This window comes from Spea bombifrons, chromosome 2 (assembly GCF_027358695.1).
Source record: "Spea bombifrons isolate aSpeBom1 chromosome 2, aSpeBom1.2.pri, whole genome shotgun sequence".
In the NCBI taxonomy this organism is placed as follows: domain Eukaryota; kingdom Metazoa; phylum Chordata; class Amphibia; order Anura; family Pelobatidae; genus Spea; species Spea bombifrons.
In genome coordinates this window covers 105,274,105-105,298,026 of record NC_071088.1, presented here as the reverse complement: position 1 = coordinate 105,298,026, position 23,922 = coordinate 105,274,105, and the positions used below count along the sequence as shown (strand labels likewise).

General features: G+C 38.8%; 1 protein-coding gene across 3 annotated transcripts in view; it reads right to left on the bottom strand.

Annotated features, from left to right (window-relative positions):
* The window catches only part of DIAPH3 (diaphanous related formin 3), a 276,383-nt gene that overhangs the window by 142,724 nt on the left and 109,737 nt on the right, over positions 1-23,922 (bottom strand). For all 3 annotated transcript variants that reach the window (XM_053455426.1, XM_053455428.1, XM_053455427.1), the window contains 6 exons: positions 8,942-9,052; positions 7,669-7,787; positions 6,440-6,556; positions 3,924-4,042; positions 2,977-3,041; positions 1,047-1,151 (listed from right to left, as the gene is read on the bottom strand). In XM_053455426.1, coding sequence (XP_053311401.1) covers positions 1,047-1,151; positions 2,977-3,041; positions 3,924-4,042; positions 6,440-6,556; positions 7,669-7,787; positions 8,942-9,052 — 636 coding nt within the window. The remainder of the gene's footprint in view (positions 1-1,046; positions 1,152-2,976; positions 3,042-3,923; positions 4,043-6,439; positions 6,557-7,668; positions 7,788-8,941; positions 9,053-23,922) is intronic.

Below are 23,922 nucleotides of genomic sequence, written 5' to 3'. Positions count from 1 at the left end.
CTACAAAATACAATCTACACAGTTCAGGGCTTTTGTCACTTTTCTTTTTTTAATGTGCTTATTATCTTGAGCCACTTAGGCTATAATATATATGTTTCACACTATGGAGCTCTGCAAAATGTAATGATGTTCCACAAAAATAATTATATTTTAGCTGCAAAGTCCAAAAACTGTCACTACTGAATGTTGTGCCAATGTAACAGAAATAAAAAGAAATACATTGAGCAGAGTCTGATCTGATGCAACCCATACTGGGAAAGCTAATGCACAAGGCGAGTATCAATTGTTAATGCTTTCTCGTTCAAATATCTTCCAGAAAACCAGGGCCTTGTTCTGACAAAAAAAAAAAAAAACCAAAAAAAAAAACCATAGAACTCGATCTAAAATATACAGTTTGCTCTGTACATTCTCCACTTGTGTGCCTCTGCTCCAGTAAGTACACCGAATCATTGAAACAGAATATTTATGGGGTATTCTCTTTCCATCCAAATCCAACATTTGTCACTCTGCCAAATTACACATCTACTTTGCAAATCATAGGTTTTGTCATGTTTCAATGTGTTTACTTTATGAAATTGAAAAAATATCAGTAAATCATCTTTTTTTTTTCTTTTCCTCATTACCTTTTACTGCAAGTTTGCAAAGAAGCTGACGGTTTGACAAAATAAAGAACTTAAGGAATCATTTCCAGCACTGAGACAAAGATCAGTGATGAATGGCAAATCTACAAGAGTTCCTACCCTCTGTGGTTAATTACCTACGACAAATGGGACACAGAGAGCAGAACCCAAATAAAGCACATTTAATTAACAAGTCCTAGCTGAAAAAAAAGATCAATTTACGTTCACACATGGCTAATTAATACCTCCCTGTAATACTTTTTGAACCATAACGTGGCACCTGGGAATACGAAAATTGATAGTAAACAATGCTGGGAGGGTGTTGAAAAATCTGAAATCCTATTCTTGTTTGAAAGGTATTAAGTGGAATTTGTTTCAACAGTCATGTTCTTGTATTCAATAGATTCATTTAACATGCTCCATTACCTGGGATTTAAAAGCCTGTAATTCTGCTTGAAGTTCATTGATTTTTTCTTCATTTTTCTGCAGTTGGGACTGGGTCTCTTGGCGAATTGTAAATTCTTCTTCGTACTGAAAAACACAAAAATATCAGCTGTCATTTCACAAAGGTAGTCGTGGCTCTAGCGCTGTGTGCAGAGAGAACACACACGTTACACTCTTGGCCTCTTATGCATTTGGGGTTAGTTACTATGTACTGAGGGATCCTCGAGGAATGCAAAAGATCGCTAAGTGCCACTGGCATTTGCATATTATTAAATCTGATTAGTCTGCAAACCCATAATCTGGTGAGATTTAAATATAGCAGAAAATGTTTTGGCATTAATACTGTTTACATATAACGAGCACTTCTTACTTCCCACCCGTGTGTGCTCTACTTTAGGCACTAGCTTTTTACTGGCTCTATCCATGGAAGTATGGAGAGCGCACCTATTAAACTGATGATCTGCACAACACTTTTGTTAAAAGAGAACGATCAAGATATGTTATGGCAAGGAAGAAATGTATAACTTCTGATGTGGGGAAGAAAAGCAGTCCTTTTACTTTAAGGCCAGTGGTAGCTAAAAAACATAGGTGCAACCTTGATTCAAACGACAGATCGTCCAACTGGCGGCCATTTGCCTCGTTTTCCAGATGGCCAGTCGAGGCGTGCTTTTGATAAATGAACAGCAAGCACAGCTGGCATTGCATTTGCTACTCTTTAGTAAAGAGTTGTGAAGGGACAGGCGATCAACATACTAACACTGGAAATCCTTTGAAAACCCAGTGATAACCGGGAGGAAAATCATAATAGTTTTCGGTTGAATTAAAGGTTGAAGAAACCAAAAAAAAAGTGCCTAGATGTTTCACATTTCCATACCATTGGGCAGACGCGCACTCGCATACACATGCTCATCTCCCCAGCCGAGATAAGTAGGATCACTTTAAGGGAGAATAGATTTATTTTTCCCAAAAAAAATTATGCAGGCAATATGTTCATATAAAATGCCTGCCATGATTGTCAAAACTGGAATGCAAACAAGAAATGCGCTCTTCTCAGTTCCCATGACATTCTGCATCACGCAGACAGATTAAAAACAGAAGAGATTACATTCACATATTGTAAAAATAAATCTTTAGTAATGAAGAGGTTTCACAGTATTACCGTCATTGTTGAGAAAAGAAATATCATGTGGAGTTTTGAAGATTCAAGGGAAATTAAAGGAATCAAAACCCATGCAGAGGTATTTCATTGGAAAGCAGTAAACTGGACGCAGCAGACAATGGTTCGCGTGACAATTTCAGAGAACTAGTTTTGTGTGGTTTTTAATTATAATTTTCCTCTGAGTTTTGTAGGATGCAAGCTTGGAATTCTAAAACATCTAATTGTTGTATTTATTTGTTTAATCTAGGGTAAATTTAGTATTCATTAAATGCTTTAGCAATTAAAGAAAGTATGGGTCTGCTGAAAACAATCACCGATTATACGTTAACTCGATAAGCCCAACATGGCATCCTTCTGACATACTCTATGGATACAGCGACTCCCACAACCATCTACTGTAACAAAGCTGAAAACCGGATGGTTTAAAAAGAAAAACAAAAGTTTCTAACAGCCTGTGATAATCTACCTTATTAGAATCTTGAGTAATTAAAGTATGTTCTTGAAATCATTGTCCCTTTATTCCATATCTAACAAAACCGATGCCTACAGACTGTTTTCCAAATGAAGCCATTCTGTAGGGAGCCTGAGCTCGACGCTTTTAAAAACAGAATTCGATGCATAAAAACCATTCGGCCCATCTTAGGTGCCCGGTCCCCAACCTGTTCTGCCCTTGAGGACTTGTTAGTCTGCTTATTGTTTGGGTACCATAAATTTGCCTTGTGCTTGTATTAAAAGAAAATAAACTATACTTACCTTTTTGCTTATTTCAAAATATCTTTCTTCAAACTCCTCCGTTTTCGCTTTGTCAATGCAGACATCTACATGACAAATGAAATACAAGGTAATACGTCTAACTATACAACTAAAATCAAGAACTGCTGAAGCACATTCTTCATATTGATGGTATACCATTATAGCAAATGCAGCCGTAACTTAGTGCTAAAAATTCACATGTTTGTAAAGGAAATTGTGCCTCTAACCAAATTTATCACCAGTGTGACCAGTGAAGCAAGAATTCTATCTGTAATTGCATTTTAAGAAGTTTACAGTAGATGTTTTTTGACTGAAAAAGAAGTGATGGGGAATACTGACACACAAGATTTGTCTCTGCGCAGGCACACATGAACATTGACATATACACACTAAGACACATGCATCAGTGTGAGGGTTCAAAAGTTTGGAGGCAGTCGCTAGCTATTTATGAAAAATCTGCACTCACCAACACATGGGGGTTATTCACTGAAAGCAGTGTTTGCAGGAAAGCGGTCATGTTAACTGAATTGACTACACGTTATGAAGGGCCAACAGTGGCATGTTTCCCCAGCACGAAGAGCTGTGATGGCCACCTATAGAAACTCAAGATGTGAGGAGGCCCCAAAGCTCCGTCAACACATTATGTGGAGCCAGTCTCGCTCTCCCACACAGCTGGTACTGGGGAAAGCTCACTAGGGTTGGACCTTCATAATGTATAGTGAAGTCAAAGAGAAAATTGTCCTGACAACTTTGGTGAATAGACCCCCAATGGCGAAAACATGAGTAGTTTGAACCTAATAAACTTTACAGCCATAATCCACATTTTACACACACAAAACACATTTTCTTTCTCCCTCAATTCATTTTTTAATCTTAAATCAAAACTATTATATTTTTTTCCATTCCTGTGAAAAAAAAATATTTTCTATAACGTTAAAAAGGCTTACCTAGTAGGTAACTAAAGTCTACATCTAATCTTTTCCTGTAGGTGAAATCCGGATCAACACCACTTCGATGCAGAACTATTTGTGACACACATTCTTCAATTATTTTGAAATATTGCGGCCTAAAAAATAAAATAAGGAAATCATTGAATCAATACATTAGTTGGAGTATAAAGAGAAATAAAATATTGTTACGTTTGTACAATGTATTAACATATGGACACAATACTGTGTGAAATAAGGCGTGAAATAATGCTAATGTTAAGTTTATTTTTATCATTTAGCAAAATGCAGAGTGAACAGAAGAAAAATCTAAATCAAATACTTGGTGTGACCACTCTTTGCCTTCAAAACAGGATTTTGTAGGTTCATGATTCAACATTTATACCGAACAGGTGCTAACGATCACCAATTTAATATGTAGGTTAAAACACAACCAACAGAAACAGATGTCTGGGAGAAATAAAACTGGGTGAGAAACTCACGAACAAGTTAAAAGTCATACACCATGCCAAGACTGAGCACAGCAACAAAAAGGTAGTTACAACTAAAACTGATTGATTGAAAATCGCTACATGTTGATCACTTAAAACACAATTTGGCCCTTTCTAACCTGCACTTGGACAAGACATAATTGTATCCCCAGTAGTTGCTAATTTGTCCGGCAGAGCTGCAACTACAGGCCCTATAACCTCAAGAGAAACTTCATAAGTCCTTAGAAATCCCTTAGGGATAAGTTATAAGTTAGGGTTAAGTTATATTATATTATAGTCAGTTTTAAGTGTCCTCCTTGATATATTAGACAGGGTTTAGGCTGTGATTAAGACATATAGAGACACAGTGCAGATACACCTGAGCTTATAGGGCCTGTAGCTGCAGATGTGCTTCATTGATGCCTGAGAAAACAAAGGCATTAAAAGTACATCTCAACTACTACATTATTGGCACAGTTCCACACAAAGGCACGTAAAAGATTTAGAGACCTCTCCCCCAAAACATGTATATAAAAGAAAACCGTGTTAAATTACTTTTGGAAGATATGGGACAATAATTGGCCACATAAAATAATGTAAATTTTGTATGTCTAAACGCCATCTAGCTTTTCTTCTCAAGCATTGTATTTGCACACAACATAATCCTAACATGGCTGTATTGCCTACCACAGAGCAGAGTCCGTGGGATTGAGGCATTTAACCCATTGACGCTCTCCGGCCTGCAATTTAAAGCCCTCTCTGGGTGCCATTAATGAGGGCCCTGTGTGGTGGAAGGGGTGCTCTGGTGAGGACCTTAAACTGTGTTGGAAAATCATCCATCGGGCCTCAGAACAGCCCAATAGAGCTTTTTGTATTTATCAACTAGAAGGATTTAGTAGCAAATTTTAAAAAGTAAATGTTGTAAACTCACTTTAAATGTAGCTTAAATTAAAAATACCACTTACAATCATCTCCAATGTCGTTACACGTCAGAGACGAGCGTATTCTACATGCCCAGCGCCTTACAGAAGCGTTTTGAGGCAGGAGTTATATTACATTTATTTCCTGATCAAAGAGTGTCCATGAACAGTATCCACTGTATGCGTTATAGCGATTATACTATTCAAACAAAGCACCGCATGCATACAAAGCACGAGTAATGTATTGAAAAATATGGCAAACATGTTGATTCTAATATGGAGATTATTAGCGATAACTCAAGTAAACCATGGAGATGCCAAAGTTTGATTAAAATAAATTTGTAATAACAGGATTACAAAATCATCGCATTGACATAACCATTGAACTGCACATTAAATGACTAAAAGTGGAAAATAAACCATTAGAGAGCTGAATGGTTTTAGTACTAGCGGTTATTTACATAAATGTAATCCAAATAATTCCCTGTAATAGCTGTTCTTGTGTCACATTTTATTACGTTCACGTTTCTATAATGCCCTGAAATAACTCCAAATTATCATTTGGTGGGAAAATGAAATGGGTTGATTACATGGCAAAAAAAATATGTGAATACATTAAAAATGGCATTTTAACTTTGAATTTTTAGTTTGTTTTGTCTGGTTCTAAAACAGTTCATGAGGGTGGAAATATCCTTGGAATACAGAGACTGGTACAGGTTTCTCTTACAGTGCATCTAAACACTTTATAATTCTTTTCACTTATAACTCCTGAAATAAAACATAATATGGTCCTTCAGCGTCCGCCACAAAACTTTTCAGTGAGCTTCTTCTGCAGGAAGGTCTGAGCTGGCCCTAAGTAATTCATAGTTTGATGCCATAGATATGACTTTCCGCACTAACTTATGTCTTATCGCAAGTTGCACAATTTAAAACTTGTCCTGTGTATTTTTTGTCCAGGTTGGGAACTCATTGAGTGTGAAAACCTAACAGGTAGTCTTATGAAACCCAAGCATCTTGTAGAGATACAAAACAGGGGAATGAGGGGGTTCAATGATGTGTAGCCCTGGAAGCCATGCACAGAAACGTCCCATGGCTGCACGCTTACACGATGTCTATTGATGCTCACCTTGCAAAATAGTCATTTCGGATTATTAAGAGATGCTGGAGAATAGAAAGGAAATAGCCTTCTGCGTTTGTGCTCTTTACAGAATTCCACACCATACTGAAGACATCGCTGGCATCAGTTATAGCATTAAGGTAAATCACCCACAACATACATCAATAGATCGATAAAATGACAACACACAGATACATTGATAATAAGCAATGCCAATGGAGTGCGCATTTTCCATATTAAACTCTTTCCAGTAATATTACCCCAAAAACACAATTCTTTGTTATCATTAGTCATATCCTCTGGTTTAAAATGTAAGAGATGTCTACAGTTTGGTTATTGAAATTATGCACTGGGAGCCTGAAATGTGTATAGGCATTGAAAGGTTTTCCAGACTGTGACCAGATTGAAGCATCAATGAGCTTAATAAATCTGATAACATTTCCGAGTGCGGCACACAATGACCTGTCTTAGTCAGTCGTTCCAAGAGTATGCTCGTGTTGCAGTTAAAAGAAAAAAATATCTGAGATGTGTCTCTTACGCAGTTATTTAACTACAAATCCCAGAATTCCCAGCCTGTGTTTTAGGATTTACAGTTCATTAGTAGCTGCTTTGGGTACCTCATTTGAAAAGATAATATCACACTGAAACCGTTTAGTCAACTAATTCAATAGAACAGACTAGGAGCAACCATGACATGAATTGCCTTTATACTTTAGGTATAATATATAATGGCATCTTGGAAAAGTTATAAAGACCTGACAAAGATAGGCTTAAATGGTAGTTGTACATTTTTGCCAGCCTCCAGGACAGGGGCATTTCTATTGCTCATATACCGTTAATATAGACACATCATTGTCACTGTCATTGTCATTATTCATGTGAAGGGAGGAAGAGATGATAGAAGAATGAAGAAGTTTCAGTGCTTCCTGTCTTTCCAGATTAACGAACCCTACAAGTATTTTACCTTTTAACCTTAAACTTTATTACCAGTGAGACACCATTAACAGCTTGTACTTTAGTCGGGTTGGAAATAGATGGATATCCCAGGTCACATTTTGCAGGGTCTTTGAGTTTATCAGTATGCTGAGAGTTGCATTCTTATTTGCATGGCTGGATTAATGGATCAGTGTTACAGAAAACTCAAAATATGGCATTTTTGTCAAAGATGAAAAGAGGAGAAAGAGGAGAAAGAGTGCCAAGGAAGCATAGCCCACATCTCGCATTCTAAGAAAGGATATTCCATTTCAGATCGGACATCGTCGAGGCGGTGAGAAAACTCTATCATATCTTCTTCCTTGTGTTCATCAAATACTCTCAGCTGGATATCCAAAGCATCATTTCTTACAAGTTTCAATTGCTGTGCAGAACAAGAAAATCATTGAATATGTTAGACACAGAAGCGGCAAATATTTAACTAAAATCCTAGCATGACTTTGCCACACAACTATTACTTTTCATACTGTGTATTGAAGTCCTTTGTTAGAATTATTTTGCGCGCTACAGGGATTGAGTTGACTTGTTTGTGAAGATTAAAATCTTTTCTGCAGGACAAAAGCAGCAGCTCATGCTGCTCAGGCTGAACCTACATATTCATTCTGGGACCTGTACGTAAAAAGGAGGGCGAGAAGACAAGAGTCTTAAAGCCGAGATGGGAAGGGGCTGTCAATCTGAAGCTTTTTGTTTAGAGAGTAGCCCTAAGGTAGATAATTACCCAAATGATCCTAAAGGGGTACTCCCAAAAGTTTGTATATGTTTTGTTAGATTTCTTATTTTGCATGACATGTTTTCAATTAGCTGCATATTGGCAGTGTTCTAGCTCGGTTACCTTAGCACAATATATGAGCTAAACAACCGGATTCCTTATCATACTGCCTGTGATAAACAATAGAGTCACTCGTAGTTAACCCGCCAGACACTGACTAATTAAAGTCTAAGGATGAACAGAGTCTTATCATATAGAATCAGCTCAGTGGAGTTTTTCGGCAAAAAAGACCCCCAAAATGTCACATGACTGACAATGAGTGTTGATAAAGGGTGGTTTCTTTGAGCAAAATGACATAAAACCAAGTTTGCTTCAATGCTACCAACATTTTGTATATAGCATTGCATTTAATGTTTAACGAGAAACATTTTTCCATGGGCTTTTCCATTTAAAGACAGCACTCCTGTGTTTAGGAAGGCAATCAACACATACATATACATATAGTGTGTTAGAGGTGTAAGGTCAATTATATTTCTCACTTTCCTGTATCAAGAAACCATTATAATATTTAACAAGCTTATTTTACATCAGTGATTTAACAAAAAATCTTAAACAAAGAAAAAAAATGTATAAAAATGAATGAACTGACAAGTAACTAATAATACAAGAGTTATTCAAAGCATATAACATGCGTTCAAATGAAATAACATTATTATTCCACATAAAAAAAGTTTCTGAAGCCCATTTCCCCACTCAGGTGTCTAGAAATTTAAATATTAATGTGAAAACAGCGACTGCAGGGCACTTACTGGCAATATCTCTTTCAATCCACAGCGCATAAATTCATTTCTGATGTGAAGTCTGAAGTCCAAATCATCAGGAGATGTTACGAGAGCATTGATGAGCTGCATGCAGGCGACCTACATCAGACAACATTGAGAAAATTAAACCCCCTTATTTCCGTTTCCAGTAGATTTCAACAGTAAGATAAGGTCATTACAGTCATATGAATTCTGAGTTTGCGGTTTAGGCAATTTATCGACCAAATGTGATGAATGTATTTTCCCTAAAAAGGAGAAACCTGGGAAATTCAATCACGAGTACTAACATCGATTAATTTACTAAAAGGTAATAAACCAAAACCAGAGCGGTGCTGTGGTTTTCTTTTTATACTTTGTCCCAAAAATTACGGAATCAAAAAAATAAATAAAATATGACAAACAGGGTAGAATAACATACTGCAGTTGGGTTACATTTGGAACACAGGCTTACTTGTGATTTGGTTTTATCCTATAAAATATTAATATAAATTTTTCCTCCAATTAATGGTATTTAATACAATACAGTGCACAGAAAAAAAGAAAAAAAAACAAACACACACACTTGTGGCAATGGTGGGAGAACCCATCCGTTTGCACAGAAGACACCTCCATGTATTTCTCTGGTGTTTTCTTAAGCCCTTAATGTCAAAGCTTTTCAGCAAAATTGCTCTGCTTACCGTAATGAATTGCACTATAAAGGAAATGCAATGGGAAAAGGCAAAGAAAGTAGAAACCGGTGCTGCTGGCAAGCAGACAGAAATAATTCCCTCGAGTATTATTGCTCTACAGCTGTCACCTTGAAAGCCGGCGGCAATCTTCAGACCGTGCTCTTAGCTTAAAATCATGTTTTTCAGAGAACCAAGGACTGCCAGGGCTGCCCAATTTATGGCCATGGCATTTAACATTTTGGCCAGATAAAGGTAAAGCTTCATTCGCTGTATCGATTATCATATTTTCAAACAGCTTTACAGCCATTCTATGGCGTATAGATGAAGGTTGGATCAGCACTTTGCAAGCTATAAATATCTCTTTTACAAGGTTTTGAGAAAATGAATCTAGTTATTAGAATACCTCTAAAGCACCAGGATTAAAGGTTAATTTAATACAATAACAAAACTTAACACACAATGAGTTGGTACATATAGACTAAGATTTCCATTTAAAATGCAAAGCCGACTAAGCAGTTTCACGTTTCCGTGATATGATTAGTTGGCATGCAAAGAAGACAGCATATTTAATTATGTTTACGTTAGCTTACATTGAATTAAATGCTCTCAGGGACACCATGCAGGATAAACGTACTTATAGGTCCATACCAGGTGGTCTGTTGGTTTATCGACTCCCTGTACCAGAGCTAGTAGCCCTCAGGGATCCCATGTTAAAACACTCCACCGTTCTGCAAGTCTCAGTTATTTAATAACCAGAGTCATAGGGTAGTTGAGGTGAGATAAAATATATATATATGTGTATATGGTATGACCATTTTTTGGTGACTCTTGATAGGCCAAGGAAAAAAAGGAGAGTGATCCAAGATCATTACTTTCACTAACATTCGGCCTGCCACAGCATATGTCACACCTGCCTATATCCTATGGGTGGAATCAAAGCCAGAATTATGATACCCCCATAGTTACAATAGTAATTTATGGCCCCTAAATCTGATCTGTAAGCGCCAAAATGATTACAAATTAGCTTGCCAAGTTCTTCTTAGTATAATACTAGTGTGTAATATAAGAAAAAGAGATACAGAATTGTTTAAAAAACTAGAAGATGAAGGAACCAGTGTTGCCCTTAATACAAACTTTATTGCCAAGGATTGTGTTATTTCTCAGAACGTACAACCTTATTAACAAGTTATTTTTAAATGCAGCAAATCTTTATATAAAAGATACTTGGGATTTAAAGATTACCCTTAAAATGCAGCTTGTTTTTTTTGTTCGTATGCCTGTTTTATACAGAAATAAAAGACAAGTGAATATGAATTGTATATTCACACCTTGAGAGTAAAAGTAAATATGCGTGGTAACAGTACTCGATACAGAAACCTACGAAAGAAACATATGCTTAAAAATCTCACTTCAGCAATTCAATTCATGCCTGAATACAGGCCCACACACATCTATGTAATTCATGCAAACTGAATGTAGTTGATTCCAAAAAACATTAGGCTGAGGTAGAACGTTTTCCAAATGTGTCGGGCCAAAATCGAAATCACGTCTACCTGCAGCAAGTCATTTATAACAAACAATATTAACAAAATGTAATAGATCACAGGCCTAGAACCCAAAGCCAGAACATTCTTTGTTGTTATGAGTAACTGACATTGCAAGTAACTTCTAAAAGTTAGCCAACATTGTGTAATGCAATGAATCAAACTACGCACAGTATTTTATACAGGCTTAAAACAGAGACAGAATACATAATGCGCCACCGGCTTTGCTTATTTCCAGGCCAAATTTTGAAACATGACCATGAAAATTAATGCTGTTCCTTCATACAAGATGACATTGACAATCCAGGGAAGTTTCTCCCACAGTAACCTACTTCTTAGTGCATTAAAGCGTGTTCATACTGGGGCTATTGTGTTGGAGAAATCCACTACTATAACGGGTAATGGGAGCGAAGCAAACATTACATTAGCGAATGGTCACAGTGCATCCAATATCAAGGCAATTCAGTGTCACCGTTTAAAGCTTAGGAGGCAATTGTTTATCGCTTTCTAAAGGTTATTTAATGCCATGACGTCTCAGGCACGTCATTGATCGTTAAGGGGGATAAACAGTATTCACATGTGGACAATGATTAACGAAGGAGAAAAGGGTTTGTTGAAAGAGAATTTGGCAATCAGCAGGTTTTATCAAAGTGCCAAGTTGTGTATCTGTTTTTGTTTCAAGGGTTTCCTGACGGATCCAAAACCCAAGCATTCTCTGATCCATTCAAAGTCTCTCCTCCCCGGAATTCTCTCCAAATCAAAAGTACACAAGCACTCGTTCACAACTTAGGCCACACAATATCAAGATCGCTCTTCTGTTTCTCACAGGATAAGAGCCTCGTTTTCCATACAATTTGATTAATCAAGTAAAAAGAAAACGGGAATACTTGGTTTAACGATTTTTTTTTAACACACAGTCATTGAATGACTTGCAAAAATAAAGTATTGGATTAGTTGAAGAAGCGCGGTCAATTAAAGACTCTGGCTACTAAAATTAATTTAAAGAAATAAAGTGCTATAATAACTGGAATCAGTAGCGCAAAGCATCCATGTGCCCTCGTCACTTCCTTCCTTAGCCATTGTAACCCCATGTGAAATATATAGTAACCCTCATCCTGGTGTTCTATTAAATTACTAACCTCGACACATGCCACTTTCTGCTAGAACAGTCATTGCTTCTCCTCCCCTCCGGCAGCCCTTTTTTTTCGTTAAAATCAGGGTCCTCAATGTTATCTACCTACTTCAAGGTTGCTTCTTGTGCTTTCTTCCCTTGCACTTGGCAGTGCTGTCTTGCATTGTAGCAACCTTTCGTCTCTAAAATACACATGGGAATTACTCACTCCCAATTTTCTCATTACCCTATGGCTTATATTACCTGCTGTGGGGACCATGTGGCTGAAAGAAATAGAACAGCAACAAAGATCCTTTTTTGAATAACTTCTCTTACCCGGAGCATTCAAGCTCAGTTCTTAACACAGGGGAAAAGCTTGCATCAAATAGCCCTTAAACCATAATTGTGGTGGTTGGGATTGACATCACTTAATACAAAATAAAGAACCAATCTGAGTCTAAGAAAAACATCACTTAAATATTTCAAACCCCCTTATAAGTTGAGTAGTAAGAAACACAAAAGCGAAAAACTGGAATAACCAAAAATTATCCTATTCACTTCCCCCTAAACCATTGACTATATTGTAAGCTCACAAGAACAGGGCCCTCTTCTCCATTTGTGTGTAATTTTTAATTATTCCACTGACTGTACCAGCGCTACATAATCTTCTGGCGCTATATAAATAAATGTAATGTAAAAAACTAAAAGCAAAAGGCAGCTTTTTGACAGAGCATGACGCACGTTTTTAGGCTATCTACACCATTTCTAATATGAAGCAACCCACTGCTTCTAAGTGGATTGTAAATTAAAAGCTAATTTTTAAGTTATGAAGCATCATGACATACATTATTCCATCTTGCATCTGGATGGACAAATCGTGGCCAAACTGGGACTTTTTTTGATTTAATTTCCAGGTTACTTTTATATGTCAGACAATGAAGCTCATAATTAGGCATCTTGTGCGTTTCTGGCTCTTGTCTTAAATTTGACATGGAATAAAGAGAATTACTTCAATGGAGTTCATATAATACTTTATAATAATAAAAAGAGGGCCCCCTTACCTGTGTGGATTGTCTTAATAGATTTGACAGCACTGACTGGTCTTTTGTGGGCGCCTTGATTGGAGCCGAGACGGCTAGCCATCATGAGTGACTATTTACTGAACGTTGAAGGGTATTTTTGTTTCATGTTTGCATGTATTTAACTTATCAGTTTTACACTGCCATAAATTATACAAAAAACAGGTCTGTAGTAGAAGAGCAAAGTACCAACATAGCAAGACATACATTCTTCTCTCTGAGACCTCCCTTCCCATATTTAAAAGCATTAAAATAAATTTTAATTTAGTTCCTGGAAAATGGACGGCAACGTGCTTTAAAAATAACTAGACTAGGCAGCAGGGGGGTGTTGGGGCTGGTCTCCACACTCATGTGCAGACCGAAGAGCCCTCTCCCCCTGTCCCTGAAGCTGCCTCTGGCAGCTGGGACGCAATTGCTGGTCTATAGACCAGCCATTGCAGGGGGGAGTCTCTGATGACTGCTGTGGCTTCCATGCCTATAGGAGTCATCACAGGGCTTGTGGGAGCCCCGTACAAAACGGGAATTAACCCCTAAATGACCCAATCAACACTCAACCCCCTTTCCTGAAGCTGCCTACGGCAGCTGAAAACGCGATTGCAGGTTTTCCTGCAATCGCGGTTTCAGCCTACAGAATCACTCCGTGGGAGTGATCTCAGGCTCGGGGGCGGGCTCTGAGTGGCTGTGCTGTCTGCCCAGACTCCTGGGCAGACAGCAGCAGCAGCACCCCCGCGATCACAGGCTGACAAACACCTAGGCGCCAGGACAAAATTCTGAGTCGCCATGGCGACCTGGGATTTGTCGAGCCCTGCATTAATACATACACATTAGGAGATGAGAATCCTAGTGCAATCATAGGTATCGGGTGAGACGGTAAAAATGCATAAAAAAAAAAAAGAACAAAATACAAAATTAGACAATTTTATACTTTTATTTTATATTTAATATGAGTACTGGTTTCATACAAGTATTCATCCTTAATATCTAGTCTATATTAAATGGAAAAAATGATCTCTTTAGACACTCGTGGGCGCTTAATCACTAACATCTTACAATCAACTTTTAAAAGTTAATTAGCAATTATAGACCTATTCCCATTGTCCTCAGAGCTTGAGTGAAAAAGTGTAAATGACAGAATGATGTATTAAAACCTTAAAATTGCTTAGAATCTTGCAAATAACATGGCCTAATGTGAAATGTAAGATAACTGTTTTATAATTATGAATGCTTCTACAGATGTAGAAGTGGGTATAACACATTAACACGGTGCTTACTACGCTACACTTAGCAGGTCATCGGAAAGCTTATGACAATGAAGAAGGCACATTAGTTCCATTATTTACCATCTTAGATGAGTTTTTCTTCATTTTCCCTCTTGATGCTAAGGTCTCATTCACTAGTGCCATTTAACAAACAATGGGTGTATAAATAGGTGTATAGATAACTAAAGCCGCAACCAAATAAAACATTTTTATGAGGTATTTCTTAAAAATATAGTGAAAACTAGCTAAAGGTAGCATGTGATTCATTGGTCGCATATGGGTTTTATTTTGTTTGTTTAAAAATAATTTAAAAAAAAAGTGTGTGTGTGTGTATATACACACACACACAATTTTGATAACGAACAATCAGACTGTAATGTGGGATCAGGACCATTATTCAATTCAATATCATGAGAAAAGTTGCCAGAAAAAAAGTCACAATGATGCACTTTAATTTACCATAAAAATGAATGAACTGTCAGTGAGATATTAGTGTGTTTATCTGCTTCATCATGGGAATGTGTTTTCCACCTGAACTGCTAGTCTGTGTTGATGTCATCCATATTCTATTATCACACCCCTCACTGAATTACGATGGGTCCACTATCAGCTTTACCAGAGTAGCTATAATGTGATGAACAGAACAGGCCCACTGTACGCTAATCAGGATTTTTATACATATATATAAGTTATGAATGCTTTTACAGATGTAGAAGTGGGTTTAACACATTAACATGGTATATATACACACACACACACACACACACACACACAGATAAGCTACAACATTATGACCACTGACAGGTAAAGTGAATAACACTGATAATCTTATCATAGCATCTGTCAGTGGGTGAGGTAGTATATATACCGTATTTATCGGCGTATAACACGCACTTTTTTAACTAAAATATGAAGCTGAAACCCTACCTGCGTGTTATACGCCGATAAATCCTAGAGCCAGTGGCGGAACTACCGGGGTCGCAACTGCGACCGGGCCCTGGAGTTCTGCCAGTCAGGGGGGGCCCAAGGGGTGCCGAGCGGTTGCTGAAGACGACCGCTCGGCAACTCCTGGGCCCCCCTGACTGACAGAAATCCAGGACTCCTCTGCTGGCGGCCGCCGCCGCCTGCCTCAGCCGCCTGCCTCAGCCGCCTGCCTCAGCCTCAGCAGCAGCCGCCGCCGCCTGCCTCAGCGCTTCAACTCCTGTGTTGGAAGCGCCTCACGCTTCCAACACAGGAGTTGAAGGTAAGTGACCGGGGTGGGGTTAGGGAGAGAGAGGGGAGATCCTGAGAAGGGGGTTAGGGTGTGTGTGTCTGAGTGTGTGTGTCTGAGTGTGAGTGTGTCTTACTGTGTGTGTGTCTTACTGTGTGTGTGTGTGTGTGTGTGTGTGTGTGTGTGGTTTCCCAGATAGCAGTGATTCTGATGAAGTTTTTTTTGTTCAGTTTTTTTGTTCAAAAATGGGGGTGCGTGTTATACACCAGTGCGTGTTATACGCCGATAAATACGGTATATATTATCCTCAAAGTTGATGTGTTAGAAAATGGGCAAGCGTAAGGATCTGAGCAACTTTGACAAGGGTCAAATTGTGATGGCCGAGTCAGATTGTCTCCAAAACTGCAGTCCACGTGGGGTGTTCCTGGTCTTCTGTGGTCACTACCTATCAAGAGTGGTCCAAGGAAGGAGAAGCAGTGAAACGCCAATAGGGTCATGTGCGGCCAATGGCGGGCAAAGGCTGGTCCATGTGGTCAAATCCAACAGACGAGCTGCTGTAGCACAAATTGATAAGTCAATGCAAGTCCTGATAGAACGGTTTTTATAACAGTGCATCACAGTCTGTTGTCTATAACTGCAGACCAGTCAGTCCAGATCAGGACAGTCAGTCTGTCCACTGCCGAAAGCACCTACAATGGGCAGGTGAGCATAAGAACTGAACCACAGAGCAATGGAAGATGTTGGCCTGGTCCGATGAATCAGGATGCTCCAACTTTGTAGGAACAGTTTGGGGAAGGCCCTTTTCTATTCCAGCATGACTTACCCCAGTGCGCAAAGCAAGTTCCATAAAGACATGGCTGGATGAGTTTGGTGCAGGAGAACTTGACAGAGCCCTGACCTCAACACCATCAAATACCTTTGGGTGAAGCTGAAACTGAGATATCAAGCTAGGCCTTCTCGTCCCACATCAGAGCCTGACCTTAAAAATGCTCTACTGGGTGAATGGGTAAGAATTTGCACAGAAACAATCCATAATCTCGTGGAAAACCTTCCCAGAAGAGTGGAAGCTATTGTAGCTGCAAAGGGGGGGACCAACCACATAATTTCTATATATTTAGAATGCAATATCATAAAAGTTGCTGTAATGGTTAGGTGTCCCAAACCTTTGGTCCATAAAGCGTACTTTCACATATATTCTTCCGGTTCAGTTTTAATTTTGTGCTTAGAAGTCATTGCCTCAGTCACTGAGGTCTAAGACGCATTTATATTAGTTAGAGGTGTATACTTTTACTATGCTCATACTCAACAAAAACAACTATTAAGTGCAACCATGATACCTTACGAGTCATTAGCACACAAAATGTCTTGGGAATGCTTCCTTCCCATTTAATATAATACTTTCCATTTTAAGGTAATAATACTGTCCTACAAAGTGATACATTTATATTGTTTCTCTCTACACAGCAACCCATACAAGGCTCCAGCTTTTGAAAAAAAGCTTTTTATAACCTGGTCTAATAATTCAAAGGGCAGTAGCGGGTAGAAAGTCTATAGCCAGGTTTGAGATTTAATGTTGAAAAAACACCGGACAAAACCCTTATTTCACCAATATGCAACAGACACAGGGATCTTCGTTAAGGTAATCCAGTAACACATTGTGAACAAAGTCCACGGACAAAATAATGTCACAACAGGAGTACGCAAGTTCGTGCCTTCTCTGCCCGGAAAAGCTGCTAGCTAACCAAAGCAACAAGATAACAGATAGAAGGTATATATACAAAGATCACCAAGAGCTACACAGTGTATGAATAACGGGAAGGAATAACAATGCACAGAATAATTATCTCATTGACACACAGCATCTCAGAGCTACTAAAGAACTGCCGTTATACTGCTTAATCTTATAAGGTCTCTGAAAACGGCTGTGACACAGACTACAAAAACATCAGAACCTCTAACGCAGAGGAACCAAAAGAAAGGCAACTAACCAGAGTCTACTCCAAAGAAAGTATAATAAAGGGAAAGGCACAAGACAACTGTATAGGAGTTCCTATTTTCAGCACACACAGTCAAAAATACTTTCGTACCATTCCGATATATACACGCACTTGTTTTAACAAGATCTCCTATGAGGTCTGGTAAAATATTCCTAAATATGAATAGAATTGGCTTTAGCATGTGATGGCAGGCTGGATGCCGAAAAGGGGTTTCTGTGATACACCGCAGCTTTGTTTCGCACACACTTATTACATTCTGACACATCCCATATGCTGGTTTAGGTGTTTGCATGCTTTTATACTGGAAAAATTGCTTCGGAACACACACAGCGAGATAGTCCGCACGGACCAATAAACAAATTGTATTACTTGTTACCTAATAAGAGCCTCAACAATTCTACGGAGATTTGAACTGAAAGTCTCTGTGTGAAGTTGATGGATCACAGGAAAAAAAAAACAGTAGCTATATATAATTGGATTTTACTGTACGCGGTAAAAATTCATTACTAAACCTTATAATCCTCCCTATAAAATATCTGGGTTCAAACAAAATATTTGATTGTAAAATAAAATAAACGTTTACATTTCAGAGATAAAGTAAATAATAAACAAAAACCGTATGTTACACTCCAGTCTCAGGATGGGGGGTCCATACAGGAATATAGCAATAATGGGCTGTTTATAAATTGCTTCTCCCACCTACTGGTCCTTTTAAAGTGACCGCACAGGGTGTATATTAAGAAGGCATTGGATAAAGCACAATGTACAACCTATATAACAAAGGTGAACCTACCAGGTAGCTCTTCAAATGTTTCAAATACAGTTTAAAAAAAACTCCCACAATACTCATTGAAATGTACTCACCATATCAGAATTGACAACTTTAAAAACAAACCTAACCATACAATTCTTTCTTAATGTCTGAGCAAACATAACACCTAAAATAAAAAAAGTAAACATGTGCAAGAGATATTCAAGATCTCCAGGACCAGGCCTGACTGCAGAGCTGTGTTCTTCAACTTTCCTTTTCCATGACCCAGTAATACATTACATTCACTTACTCTTCTATTTGTGTGTTTACAAGAATCATATTTTTCTACCCATGGGGCAAAGTCTGGCCAACTAGCCCAGTAATATATAATTATAATATATACTATAATTGTAGTCTTTAATGAGCTCAACAGAGTGTCTGTTGAGCTCATTAAAGACTACAATTATAGTATATATTATAATTATATATTACTGGGCTATTTGGCCAGACTTTGCCCCATGGGTAGAAAAATATGATTCTTGCCCAGTATTGTTCATCAGACCGACCAAAAACACATGAAAGGCACCCACAAAGTGGCCCAGTGCTTTAAACATTCGACCAAGATAAAATGTATAAACAGGCTGGGGTCTGGTTAAACAAATCACTTTTGAAACTTTCATATAAAGCAACCCCCTTAGTGTAAAAAATAAAAATAAAAAAATCCTGCTCTGAATCTATACCGTATATCGGCGTATAACACGCACTTTTTTAACTAAAATATGAAGCTGAAACCCTACCTGCGTTGCTGAACACGACCGCTCGGCAACTCTCGGGCCCCCCTGACTGACAGAAATCCAGGACTCCTCTGCTGGCGGCGGCCGCCGCCTGCCTCAGCGCTTCAACTCCTGTGTTGGAAGCGTGAGGCGTTTGTCTCGGGTGCCGGCGCTTCACGCTGGGCGCCGGCATATGACGTCAGACGCCGGCGCTCAGCAGTGAAGCGCCGGCACCCGAGACAAACGCCTCACGCTTCCAACACAGGAGTTGAAGGTAAGTGACCGGGGGGGGGTTAGGGAGAGAGAGGGGAGATCCTGAGAAGGGGGGTTAGGGAGGGAGAGGGGAGATCCTGAGAAGGGGGGTTAGGGAGGGAGAGAGGAGATCCTGAGAAGGGGGGTTAGGGAATGTGTGTCTGAGTGTGTGTGTCTGAGTGTGTGTCTGAGTGTGTTTGTGTGTGTCTCTGAGTCTGTGTCTGTGTCTAAGTGTGTGTCTTAGTGTGTGTGTGTCTTAGTGTGTGTGTGTCTTAGTGTGTGTGTGTCTTACTGTGTGTGTCTGAGTGTGAGTGTGTCTTACTGTGTGTGTGGTTTCCCAGATAGCAGTGATTCTGATGAAGTTTTTTTTTGTTCAGTTTTTTTGTTCAAAGAGGTGCTTTTTCTTTCATATTTGCCTTATAAGTGGTATAAATGTTATAATAAATGTTATAATGTAATAAATATTATTCCAACATTAAGTTCATAGCTTCCAAGTTAAAATTATTTTTTCTTACTCAAATTTCCTTGTTAAAATGGGGGTGCGTGTTATACACCAGTGCGTGTTATACGCCGATAAATACGGTAACTTGAAAAGCTTCAAGGCACTTTAAGGATTTTAAGTGGACATACAAATAAGGACAACAGCCATTACATCTTGATTCCTAACCCCCTGTTATATTCCTGATATGATCCAACAGGATATATGTAGATGAAACTCTCTGGCTAATTCTGTTCTTCCACCATGTTACCATCAAAGCTATGAATACAGAAGCAGACATATGCAAACGAAGGATCATCTGTAACATTGGATATGGAATCAAGAAGCAACATACTGCGTCTACTTATCTCCTGTTCCCGGACAAGAATTTGCACATTTTCAATTAACATGAACATGATTGTTTTTTTGACATGTCTATACGGACATGGGGATTTTATTTTGCTTGCTCTGCTGTACAGTTGAGGGCATTTGTCACCCATGTTCACACTTTACCACTTCAGATGCACACCTCCCAACATTTCAAATGGTCAAAAAAGGACACTTGTTTTATGGAGTTTTTCTAGAAGCGTGGCTTGGGAGCGGTGTGTTACATTCTTCTATTTATGAAATAGAAGTGGGCATTTTTGAACAAGAATACTATATTTTATTTACAAGCACATTTCCTTGTGTATTTATACACGTTCTGACCCCCAGGAACAAAAGGAGGCGGATGGATTTCAGCTTGTAAGAGTGACTTGGGTGGTATGCAGATGATCAACAGTTTTTACCACACATGTAATATTATTTTGCACTTAAAAATATTGTTTCCTTTCCAGTTGGGCTGTATGTGGAGGTTGATGTCTCGCCCATAAATATCTGTAATAACAATTTTAAAGCACAATTGCATTCTTGTAATGAATATGACAGTTATAGCTGTTAAGGGACAACGTACGATTTAATACACCATTAACAAACACGCTTTCATACCGATGCAGAGAACACTGAAGGTCGCTAGTGAAGGTCATTTATCTATGTCAAGTCACATAAAAAACCTGCAACCTCACTATCTTTCTTTGATTGATATAACACAAGAGTGGTTGTTGAACACACATACCATTATCATGGCTAAATCTAACCTTTAGGCAAGTCACACAGCTGTCGGGGGCACCATCGTGAGTGTTTTTTTTCTCCTACGTTAGAAAGCAGATGCATGCAGGAGTGAGGTGTTGGGGACCTAAAAAGGCTGGAAATCCCATGCTAAAAACATAGTTTGTACACACTGGTAGATTTTAGAAACAGCTCTCCAGACATAAATGTACACATACATCTCCATTTCATTCATATGAATATATATATGTTCTCTCACACACGTACTTTCATAACTGGACATTCACAATAGTTAAAAATATTACGTTAAAATCATGTTTAGAATGATTTCACTCTGTGTCCTCTGATTTGCACCCCTGCAAACCATTAGCCATTGTTGCCTTTGTTTCACCCAGTGACTGATATTTAGGTCTATTGAGATGCAGTAGGAGTCGTTCCACGTTACACTGTGCCATGGCAACTGTCCTAGCAACAAAAATTGAGGTCAAAACTCTAGTTTCTCTACATGAATGTGATAATCTACATAAAACATGGTATTAGGCAGAACGGCTCAAGAAACCAAAATGCTGCTATTTAGATTCTGCTTTAATTAGACCAAAAATAAACCTAGAAATTCAGAACATGTGCGCCAGGGGAAACATTAATTTCATGATTTCAACCTATTACATCTTTAAAAGCAGTGATATAATACAGAATATTTAAAAGGGTCCTTGCAATAAAGCTTTTGGTTCTATAACATTAATTGAAATCATTGGTTACTTCAGTATAAGTACATGAAACACTTTAGTATTGTTAAGCATTTACATGCTCCAAACGTTTCTGTAGTTATATTATAATAAAAAAAAATAATAAATCTAAAAAAGGTTCCATGAAAAGCACAGTAATTTCACAGTGCTGCCTCTCTGTAATGCCAACATGCTTGACATGTCCCGCCAAGAGGAGAGATAAAGGCACCGATGACACAAAGGATAGCAGCCTATGACTGTTAATGAAACTTAAAGCATCTCATTATAATGCAGGATTCGGTGATCTTATTTATTTAATTCAGAAAACACAAATGGATAACATCAGGGGCAGGGTGCAGTTTTTATGCAGGGCTTTTATTTAATTAGATGCCTTAGCAAAGCATGCATAGTAGTGTGAAAAAGAAAGTACACCCTCTTTGAATTCTATGCTGTTACACATGAGGACATAATCATCTGTTTTATTCAACAAAAATAAAGCCAAAATGGAGAAGCTGTGTGTGGAAAACGAAGAATACCTTGTGATTCAATAGTTTGTAGGACCAACTTTAGAAGCAATCACTTGAAGTAATCGTTTACTGAAAGACTATCAGTCTCTCACATTGTTGTGGAGGAACTCTTCTTTGTAACGTTGGTTCAGTTCATTTAAGTTTACAGGGCATTTGTTTATGCACAGCTCTCTTATGGTGCCACCACAGTATTTCAATCGGGTTGTCAGGCACATACCGGCAGGCAGGGTGAACTACGGGATCCCAGGTCCCGGCGTCGTCTCGTTCAGCTGGTTCTTCACTTCCCGCATCCGCGCGGGGAGCTAGGGAAGATGGCGACAGAGCGGCGTCTGGTTCCAAGAGATGGGCGGCGCTTCTGCACGCCGCTCCGGCACCTCCTCCTCCCAAGTGTGTGCAGAAGGGAGGCGTGGCAGAGGGTATTACTAGAGGGGCTGTGCTTCCAATGTGATCCCTATAAAACCCCCAAGCTACCTTATGGCAGCGCTCAGATATTCTAAGACACTCTGTGTGCTACATAGTGTTCCTAGTGCTGTGCTCCTGTCCCTATTCTAAACCTTAACCTGACCTTTGCTTGTACATTGACCACGCTTCTTTGGATTGCTGTCTGAACCTGACCTTGGCTTGTACATTGACCACGCTACTTTGTCTTGCTGCCTGCACCTGACCCTGGACTGTTTCCTAATAACGCTATTTGGAACTTTACCTGTTCTGATTCACCATTCCCTCCGGTCACCCTGCATATTGGGCTCTTCCTCCTAACGTAACACAGATACCCAGTGGTGTCCGACACGGGTTGAAGTTTGGACTTTGAGTGGGCCAGTGCAAAACCTTGATCCTTTTCCTTTTTTAGCAATTATGTTGTACATTTGCTGGTGTGGTTGGGATCATTGTCCTATTGCATGACACAATTTCGGCCAAGCTTTAGCTGCCGGACAGACGGCTTCACCTTTTACTCTAGAATACTTTTACATACAGAGGAGTTCATAGTCGAGTCAATGAATGCAAAACAAGCCCAAATAATCACCACTCCACCACTGTACTTGACAATTGGCATGAGGTGTTTGTGCTGATATGATGTGCTTGGTTTCTGCCAAACAGCTCCACTTTGGTCTTCTTGGTGCAAAAGACACTGTTTCATAAGTCTTGTGGTTTGTTCAGATGCAACTTTGCGAACCTAAAGCCATTTTCTTTTTAGAGAGAAGAGGCTGCCTTCCAAATAAGCCATAGTTGTCCAGTCTTTTTCTATTTATACTAAATGAATCATGGCATGGTGTAATATGTCATGTTCATCTCAGGTTATATTTACCTAATTTTTAGACCTGCTAAGGAACAGATGATTGCTGTATCCTAATATGTAAAAACCATAGAATTCAAAGAGGGTGTATTTTCTTTTTCACACAATCGTATACTACAAAAGTATATACAGCAGAATACAGAATACAGCAGAAAACAAAATAAACTGACAGGGAAAGAGGCACATTTAACATG